Source organism: Prunus persica, chromosome G1, assembly GCF_000346465.2.
Source record: "Prunus persica cultivar Lovell chromosome G1, Prunus_persica_NCBIv2, whole genome shotgun sequence".
NCBI lineage: Eukaryota > Viridiplantae > Streptophyta > Magnoliopsida > Rosales > Rosaceae > Prunus > Prunus persica.
In genome coordinates, this window is record NC_034009.1 from 33,675,051 (window position 1) to 33,685,690 (window position 10,640).

The 10,640-nt window shown below is 38.7% G+C and overlaps 1 protein-coding gene across 1 annotated transcript; it reads right to left on the reverse strand.

Annotated features, from left to right (window-relative positions):
• LOC18792758 (auxin-induced protein 6B) lies at positions 8,583–9,821 on the reverse strand. The gene has a single exon (XM_007223615.2). The coding sequence runs from the start codon at positions 9,713–9,715 to the stop codon at positions 9,263–9,265; it is 453 nt and encodes a 150-aa protein (XP_007223677.1). The 5' UTR covers positions 9,716–9,821; the 3' UTR covers positions 8,583–9,262.

Genomic DNA, 10,640 nt, shown 5'->3' on the forward strand with positions numbered 1-10,640 from the left:
TTTTGCTAATACCAGACCAGAACAATCCATTCCAAGTCATGTCATGCCTGCGCATTTGTCAACAGCCTGACCCTTCCTTCGTTTGTCCCCAAGCCACTGACAATTTTATTCAGGTTTATGTTAATTAAAATATGATTATGTACACAAATAGAATATTTGGGCAATTGACTTTTGCCGAAGTACTTGATTGATGCACTCCAAATCTACATCTATAAATGGGAAAAAATGGGTGTGTTTGGTGTAAATAATTTATAACAGCAGTGGTTTAGCTGTCATTTTGACACAAAACTCGACTAAGATTAGGGCTGGCAATGGGTCGTGTCGTGTCGGGTTCGTGTCGTGTCGGGATAATAAACGTGTCAAGAATGCTCAACTCGAACCCAACCCATTTAATAAACGTGTCGTGTCGGGTTCGGGTCGTCTTTTATCGTGCGGGTTTCGAGTCGTGTAACGGGTTTATAAAGAATAACATGCATGTTACAAAACTCACAACCGAAAAAATTTTAATTAAAAAAAAACAGAGAGAGTAGAGAAAATATAAGGAAAAGAAAGAAAAAAAAAAGATAGAGAGAGGAGAGAAGAGAGAAGCTAAAGAAAGAAAAAAATAGAGAGAGAGAGAGAGAGAGAGGAGAGAAGATTGAAGGAAAGTAAGAAAGAAAAAAGAGAGATGAGAGAAAACTGAAGAGAAGGAAAAAAAAAAGAGAGAAGAGGAAAGGAAAAGAGAGGAAAAAAAAAAGAGGAGAAGAAAGAAGGAAAAAAAAAACAAAGAGGAGAAGAGACGGGTTGACGGGTTGTACACGGGTTGACACGACCCGTTTAATAAACGGGTTAGATAGGTATTATAGCGGGTTAGCGGGTTGACCCGAAACCCACCCGTTTATTAAACGGGTCAGAACGGGTTGACCCGAAATTGACCTGTTTTTTTATCGTCGCTAATTTCTCGTGCGGGTTTCGAGTCGTGTATCGGATCGTATCCGAAATTGCCACCCCTAACTAAGATGTTATATGATTTGTAGGTGGTGGCATGGTGGGGGTAAAGGGAAGAGAGGAGGAGGAGGAGGATAAAGTAGAAAAACAGATGCTTCCACGGTGCCAGGTGCCAACTATTAACTATATATGGAATTGTGAAATAAATTCCATTGCCAGCTACAAACGATAGGAACAGGCGCATGCATCCCCAATTAGAATACTCGCTTTATACCAAATATTGGTGCGATGGTGACTTTGCATGTCAAAGAGATACTTCATATCACCTGCCTGCCTGCCATATTATTTATTAAACAAACAGAATAATGTATATATATTCGTCCCTTGTTCAATTAATTTAATTTATCTTTCTTCTGAAGCAGTCAAAGTTTAAACAGGCTTGCATTGCATTGCAATCCCAGATTTGGGAAGGAGGGAAATTTTAAAAAGAGGCATCCACCAACCAATGGGTCTTGCGAGTTGGAAGTGAGAAAGGGTGAAATGTTATTCTTTACATGGCTCAAGCTCACACACACGCATGAATATATTAATATAAGAGGTATTGAATTGCCAATACAACAGTATTATTATTATTATTATTATTATTATTATTATTATTATTATTATTATTATTATTATTATTAGAGTATCTTTAATAGTCTCTTCAACCATTTCGAGATTTTTAAATAAATGAACCACATCATAAAAAGTTACAAAAACTCTATCTTCATAATACGGGGAATATCTTAATTAGGTATTAAAATTTTATTTTATAAAAGTTGCAACGCAATGCACACCTCGCACGTACGTAAGCATTATACATATCATCATCATTCATTTGTATTACCAATGTTGTGGTGTTTTACAGCCTTCAAATTCCATAAAATAGAGGGTTTTTTTTTAAATTCATATTGAAAAAAACGTTGGGTTGGGTTGGGTTGGGTTATAGTGGTGTTTGAGGTGACGAGAATGATTGCTAACATGGTGGTGTTTTTTGATCATTCATAATATATTTAATATTTATAATTGAATGCTTTGTGGGAATAGAGAATTTTGCTACCTTTGCTTTGTTGGTACGAAAGAATTTTGTGAATAGGTTAGTAGTAGAGTAGGAATGGCATTTGGGTGCATACGTAGTAGCTGTAATAGTAACTAGTAAGAATAGAATAGAATAGAATGCACAAGACAGACAGAGACAGACAGCTTTAGACCACCTTCCCATTACCATATACCCACACTTTTCAATTCCTATGCCAAAGTAATTGAGTTTTTCTTTCCTTGGATTCGATTTGCCTTTGGTACTTCTACAAGTCACCTATCCGCACTGCTTTTCTTTTCTTTTGTAGCTTTTCCCCAGAGTGATCATCAGCATCATAATCATCATCATCATTTACATTTACTTTTTTCTTTCTTTTGTCAGAGGAAAATCTCTATGGGTTCTGATCATATTGCTTCTTGTTATTATGTCTTAATTTGCATATAGTTAGCGTGCGTAGGAGAGTAACGCCAACAACAGTGTCATCCATTTTCTCTCTACAAAATTGACTGATCATGCATTACTAGACTTGGATGAAGGCGAAAGTAGGTAGACTACTAGGCTGTTTGTTTCTATGGCATTTTATCTATTTAATTTAAACCCTTCTAGAAAGAAAACAAAAGAAATAATATGTTGGGAATTCTAAGTCGCGGTTGGTTTAGGGCATCTTCGATTTGACACCCAAAACTAACCTGATAGGATACAAGCTGGGCCATGGCTTAGGGAAGATTAAGAATCAATGGGCCCATCATGACATAACAGTTGTTGGCCTGTTAGTTACTGAATACTGCCTCAGGAGGAGGAGGAGGCGGCGGCTCTGTCTGAGGCTTCACAAGAACAACACCATCATGTCATCAGTCATTTTATGCAGTGACTGTGTGTCAGCCAACCTACAAACTTTCTCTGCTAGCTTAGCTACTAGCTACTACTGTTCCTTTCCCCCCCTCTCTCTCTCTCTCTCTCTCTCTCTCTCTCTCTCTTCTTTCCGCTTTTCTTTTTTTCAGGTAAATGAATCTATCCAAACCCATTAATTAAGCAATGCAAATCATAATTTACTCATGTTTATCAATGAGAACGAATGACTTATTATTTTGCTAGCTGTTGTTCAGAACAATTATTCATTCATTTTATCATTTGAAAGCAACAACATACAATTCATGGGGTTTTGGCTGCTTCTGCATAAGTCATTATTAAAATTATATTTAATAAATCACTTTTGCCGGAAAAGTGCCAAGTAAATTTCCTTGTTTTCTTCACTAATAGATATTAGTGATAATGGGGAATGATTATAGCTATCTTTGCTTTCGGTAATCCATCATTAAGAGAGGCAATCTTTACCTCTACAGAGTCCCTTCCTCCTATAGCTACATTAATTCATCCATCCTACATGCTAAAAGTAAAGTAACGACAAACCCAAAACAGAAAAAATAAGAAGAAAGAGAGAGAAATATAATTCTGAATATATATGTCGAAAAGAATTAATATATAATGCATTAGTAATGTAATAGTATGATGCTTTTTCTTCTTCTGGGAAATGTGGTTGTTTGATGGAGTGAGAGTGAATGAAGTAACAACTTTTCTTCTTTTGTGTAATGTTTTGGAGAATGAGCACGTGACCCATGAGCATCCACGAGCATCCACGAGCATGAGGGAATTCTTACAGAGTTCGTTAAACTTCCTGTTTTGGAAACACACAAGTTAAACTGATATTCTTCTTCTATACGTATTCAATTCATTCTTGTTTTCCACTACTACTGTTTTGTTGTTTGTTTGTTTGTTGCCACGCCTAATGCTGTGATGATGATGATGACTGTAAAAAGTAAAAACCCTAATATTGTCCTTATTGTGCGTGTGAACTATTTCTTTACTAAAAAAAATAAACAAATGTGGTCCAATTTATAAAGTAGAAGCAAGCATGAAAATAAAGAGCTAAGTGGTCCAATTTATTAGATGTGGAGATCCAAAGCTCGTCCCATTCATTCACAATGTTCTCAACCTCATAAATTGTCAGCTTCTCTCTCATCACTTGTTATTTTGCGTTTTGGAGGATGGCCCTCAGTCTGAGTCTGAAGAGATGATAAATGGGCATGAATCATGATGGAGTCAGACATGAGCCTTGTAATCTTGGCTTGATAGCTACTGTAATTGCACGTTTGTGGTTCACATGCGCCCGGTCCACATTCAATTTCAAAGTCTCTCTCTCTCTCTCTCTCTCTCTCTCTCTGTCACATGAGGCAGGCAGGCATGCACTGAGAAAGAAACGGAGAGTTTTATTAGGTAGTGATTTTGTGCATGCACCTCCTATAGGCTATATATAGAGCAGAGTCTAGAGCTAGAGTGGGACATTTTGGCCGACCAAAGTGTCTGTATTAAAGGGCTGACAGCTAACATATGAATTATCGAATTCCTCATTAACTAAGCAGTGCCGGTGAGGGAGCAGTGTTTGGTTTGCCGTACTAAACTTGTAGATATTTTAGGCCTCCAACAACCGCCAATCTCATTCATCATCTCCTCAACATGTTTTCCCTATAATAACCCCCTACAAATTAAATAAAAGCCCAACTATATATATTTTTAAACAGAAATGTGTGGCCTAGTTTGAAGCCCAAATAGCTCATCACCAGCAAACTTGTTATGGGTCCAGCTATTGAGGCTCAAGATACTGTGTGGGCTTAGAAGCCGATTTAGACCACGGACACAGGCCTAGCTGCCTGTTTTTATTACTTAAACACAGGCCATCTCATCTGAATCTCATCTGACCAACAATTTCCATCTTTTTCTCGTCTTCTTTTCTTTATCTATCTAATCTAAGCCTTTTTCTTTTTTTTTTTCCTTTTTTTTTTCTTTTTTTTGGGGTCAAACGATGGAAGAAATTTATTAAAGCCGAACTGTAATGTTTACGTCAGCAGCAAGAGTGTCAAACAACCACTCAGGCCAAAGTTGATTCCATTTAAACTTCCCACCCACACGAGATATATGTGATGCGACCAGATGAGCAGTTGCATTTAGGGCTCGTCAACCAAATTTAATGGGTTTGGGCTGGGTCGGGCCGGGCTTTAAAGATGAGAGAGAAAATATCGGGTCTGATCGGGTCGGATTTTTTTAGAAAATTCAAAGCCCAAGCCCGACCCATGAGCTGGGCTTAAGAAAGCCTATCGGGTCGGGCCTAAACGGGCCCTACTTCATTTAAAAAAAATCATAAACTTAATCATAAGGGCATTTCAATCCAAATTTGAGATTAAACTCACTTAATTCCAATATTTTCACATCAAACTAAATTCATAAAACACCCAATAAAGTCATACAACTTATAAGATTTTTCACAAAAATAATAAAACCAAGTATTATTTTTGAGGTTATTACATAATTAGATCGTAAGACGTTGTTCTTTGAGGCAAATGCCTTCTCATCTGTATCAACATTATGCAGCTCAAAACGTTGTTCTTGACTCTTCAATATTACAATAACCTCCTGCAGTTCTACAGTTTCTAGACTTTTTGTATTCTCAATCACCAGACAGATAGGATCATAAACCTTACTCAGACTGATCAGAACCTTTTGGACAAGCCTCTCATTAGAGAGAGTCTCACCAAAGGTTTGCATCTGGTTAATCAGCTCATTCAACCGAGTAAGATAAACATATAAGGATTTATTGTCACGCATTCTAGTGTATTCAAATTCACGTATGAGGTTTTGGAGTTTTACCGATCTCACGTGGTCACCGCCGTGATATTCTCCATACAGCAGCTCCCATGCCATCTTAGCAGAGTCAGCATTAGCAATACGGGGGAAGATTTGGTCAGAAACAGCATTTTGAATGATGCCCAGAGCCTTCGCATCCTTCATGAAGATGGCTGCCATTTTTCTATCATCGTCATCTTCTGAAGCTTCCTCAGTTGTCTTCTTCTTCTTCGAATTAGGGATTGGAATTCCCTTTTCAACTAGATTCCACAACCCATATGACTTGAATATGGTTACCATCTGATGTAGCTCGATTGCACAGATTTAGAACGCCACTCAATAGAACGAACCTGGCTCTGATACCATGTTAGTGTTTTTGTATTCTTGCTGGGTTATGAAATGCTGAAGACGAAATGAGAAGAATAGAAGAAATGAGAAAAAATGCAGATTGAAGAAATGCTCTGTTTCTCTCTCGTTGAGAATCCAGAGAGAGAAAGTATATTATTCTTATCTTGACATAAACACACACAGCGAGTACTACATGATAGTTTCCCTTAGCTGGATACACACAAGCATCATATTGTATCTCAGCCATGCATTCAGCTATTCTAAGATCTCTACACGTGGCTTAAATGAGCCTTACATTTTGGAGCCTTACACCTGCCATTCTAAGAGACTAAGTGCATTCACTATTATAGTTTTAGGCTTATACTTATGCTCATTACTTACAGTTCTACATCCTTGACGGAGCCCTCTCAACGGCACAATGTTATTCGTAGCCTCCCTATTGATCATTATACTGTACGTGATTGTGGAGATACATTCCATTATCCAATGACAGAAATTCTCAGCAAAGCCAAGGGTGTGTAACATATCACCTACAAAACACCACTCCACTCTATCATAGGCTTTTGCCATGTCAAGCTTCAGCGCCATCTCACAAAACTCACCCCTCTCTTTTGTTTCAAAGAATGTAATATCTCATACACCACCAAAATATTATCTACGCCTTGAAAAGACGTATATCTACGCCTTGCAAAGACGTACATAATTTGAAAAAGGAAAAGAACAACACTTTTTTTCTGCTTGATGAACCAAACCAAAGTAGGTATTTATATCGTGAACATACCCCAGGCTTAATTAGGCAACCAAAAGGCAACCAAAATAGCTTCCAGAAAGCCCTTTAGGTTAGGTGGAACCAATTGCTTTTGTGTTAGTGGGAGGATGACTCTAAAGAGAGTCAAGACACATCCCCTACCCTTATCCAACCGTCCAAATATTTTCGAATCCAAATGAAAGCGAGGCCACCCCCGACTAGATTTGGCCCTTTATTCATTCCCCATAAGTTGGAATCTGTATTTCCATTCATTCACCAAAATGGATTCAAAACCAAAAATCAACCCTCTTTTTGCAACCCCATGAATTGACTTCAATTTTAAAAATTCACATGATTTTTTGTTTTTGGGGTTTATGTTTGTGTTTTTAAAGGCTCCCAAGAGAAAGTGATGTTGGCAACTACCACTGGCTCTAGTGCTTTCAGTTCAGTATGAACCACCCACCCCATTCTGTGGTTTTGAATTTAGTACTTGCTTGGACTCAAAAAAGCTTGAGGATTGAGATAGGGGCTTTTAAAGCATGGACTGGTTACTGATTAAGACACCCATTTCCCAAAGCAGTTTCACATGCTGCTGTTGTGTTGAAGCAGTGCTTTATTCTTTGCTGTACCGTCTCATATCATGTCATTTTCCAACACATACATATTATGAGATTGTACCTGGTGGCACGGCTACTGTACATTTCACATGCGCTAATTCGGAATTTCTAAGATGTTACTCATATGCATGACCACATATGCAGCTTCAATAACAAATAATTCTCTCAGTTCTCAAACATGTCAAACATTGACTTGCTCTTCAAAACTGGACACTTCTTTGACCTAGGCACTGATGACGGACAATAAAGAAAAGATTAATTAGAGAGGTTTCAAGTTTCAACCATCCCCCAAAAGTCAAGCAAACTATCCTAGGTACTGGTGATGACGGACAGATATACACATACACTAGCTACTTTCTTTTATTTTTCTCTTTATTTTTAGGGGGGAAAAAAAAAAGGAGACCCAAAAAAAATGAATGTTGGGTTTTGCCCATTTGGAAGGGGATGCAAAAGAATTGGTTTAGAGCTATGGCAGGCCCATTCATTCACATTGGTGGCAGAGGGAGAGGAGGTCAAAAGTCAGCATCAGAAGGCAATTGTAGTGGCTTGCATCTGTTGCTGGGTCTTGACTTGAGTGTTTGTTTATTTATAATCTGAATTAACATGAGTGAATGAATGAACCTACTAATTTCTGAGTCTAAAAGCTTTGGACAGTATGGAACGCAATTATGCATGCACAGGCTTCATAATAATTAGTCAAAGGTTCATTATTCTCTATGATTAGGTGGTTGATCCCTCTAGGACTTCCCTTCTTCTGTGGCCCATCAAAAAGTTGTTGCCTTTCCTACCAGCTTAATTATTCTCAATGTCTTAATTCGAAAATAACTCTCTCTCTCTCTCTCTCTCTCTCTGCAACTCTACGCTTGCTCAACTATGACCGCATGAACAAGTCTACACTGCACAGAATTTAGCCTTGCGCTTTATTTCATGGCTTCACAGGACAGCGATGGCTGCCAACGTTTCTTGACCACTGATGACTTGTATGATATACTATCATTAGCGTTAAATTAACCATATAATTTGGTTTATAATACGAACCCATACCCATGGTAATTACAGCAAAAGTATATAACACACACAATAATTTGTTGGTTAAAAAAAAAAAAGACAAGATTGAATCAGGAGGTGAAGCGAAGGAAACAGAGACACTCTGGCTTTGGTTTCACGTGGATTGGCGCCACTATAATTTCCACAACGCCTCGTCTCCCACTCCCATGATTGAAATTCATATAAAACTAAAAGGCATAACAAAAGCTACACAACCAACAAACGGTTAGTTGTCAATATTATATGTAGCCATAGTGAACAATCATAATAAAATTTCTCTACAATTTATCTTTAATTAATCAATAAATCACAGAATTTACAAGGAAAATCGAGACCCAATAATATTCAGTAATTTTGTTTTGTTTGTTCATCTTTCTCCTCAGCAGCAGCAGGAGCAGCTCGCTTCTCTGCCTCCACTCCGATTCAAACCCGGGACGACGCGGTGGATCACTCCCCCACCCATTTGCCATCTCCATAGCATTCTTCGGAGTTTCATGCACTCTTACTCAGTGCCCAATAATCATATAACTTTCAAGGAAAAAAAACAAAAACAAAAAGGCCCCATCGTCAATCACTAAGTACACCCAACTGGGTTAATCCATCCGAGCCCCATTTTAGGCTCGAACTCTTTGTGTCATATCATTAACAGTTTACTCTCTTCAATCAACTGATGGCTGGCTGCTAGCCATGGAGAGCGATATAACTCGGACTGACTCCACCCGGGTGAGAGAACCGAAGCGTGTTTTTGTATATATCCTCCTTTATTTTCAGAAACCAAAATAAAATTACCAACTAAACGCACTTGGTTTTCCGCTTTGCTTACCAAATTGTTTTATCTGAAAATCCACGAAGCAACGGTCGAGAATCGGCCCAGAAATCGAGGTTACTCCGGATGCCCGCGTGGCAGTATCTTTGGAAGTCGTCTAGATTGACGAACCGGGTCGACCCACCGGACTCGGACCGAGAAATGAATCGGAGCACCTCTTCGAAGAGTGACTCGTCGCAGGGTATCGCGAGCGGGCCTTGGTTGGAGAAGCCGTACTCCTCCTCGGCTTCTACAAGGAGCTTCTTGAAGACGGGGTGGTTCAGGTACGACGCGCGCACCACAAATCGGGTGCAACTGCTGCCCACGCTGACGGCCACGTGTCCTGCGGGAACATCCGACGGTATGCGATTGGCTGACATGCGGGCCTTGCTGCGCCACCGCCGCAGCAGTTGGCGGAGCCTCACAATGTGGCGGATCTTGCTACATTTTCCCAGTCCGGCTGACATTTTGCTGGAAAGCGATGGAAAATGCGAACTCGGTCGGCTTTGGGTTTTTGGGTTCTGTTTGCTGCAAATATGAGGTGAGTGGGAAATTTGGGGGTTTGTGCTTTTGGGAGGGAGGAGAATCTTATAGAGACGCGGTTTAGGAAATGCCCTTATTTTTTGAGATAATTACAACACAGTACTTGCTGTGTGCTGTTTTCGCACAATTGTTTAAGGCAGTGACTTGTTGATTGTAAGTAGCTTTTAGGCCGTTGTTGTTGAGTGATGGATACAGATATTGTACCATAACAATGTCCAAAAGTTGACGCGTAATTCAGATTAAATTCTTATTTCTTACCAAGATTACCATGATGTCATGTCATCTTTCGATGAAAACCTACGGGATTTTCATTTATTTACGCGCTATATGAAAGTTAACTTAGTTAAGGCTCAATATGTAGCATTTTCATCCCTACCTCATTATGTTATAGGGATTTGATTTCAAAGCTGCCTAATAGGTTCATGATAAGGGATAAAGGTTATTAACCCGAAAATTACATTATAATAAGTTGATAAGATATTGATATCTCATTCATAATTTGAATGCGTAAATAAATATGATATTTGCTATTGAAACTACAAGGAAGGTAGTTAACCTTTCTTTGGAGATGTGAAAGTTAAAAGTTGATTGTAGTATGAACTATTGTATAGCCCAAGTAAGCGAAAAATAAAAATATAACACCAACAATGAAAACACAAGGTAGAAGAAGAGGGGTCAATACGGAAGAGTACAAGTCATGTATAGATTTGCAAACCATGGAAGCATCTTAATTCTTTGTGCGTAAAACAACTAGTAAATTGTTCATAAATAATATCTAAGAGCATCTCCAAGAGAGTATGTCAAGGAGTAGCCATGTTAGCATTTTCTTCCTCCAATAGAGTAGGCATC

What these genes read in the sequence shown, in the direction of transcription:
- LOC18792758 (XM_007223615.2), bottom strand. Translation starts at nt 9,715, where the DNA reads ATGTCAGCCGGACTGGGAAAATGTAGCAAGATCCGCCACATTGTGAGG.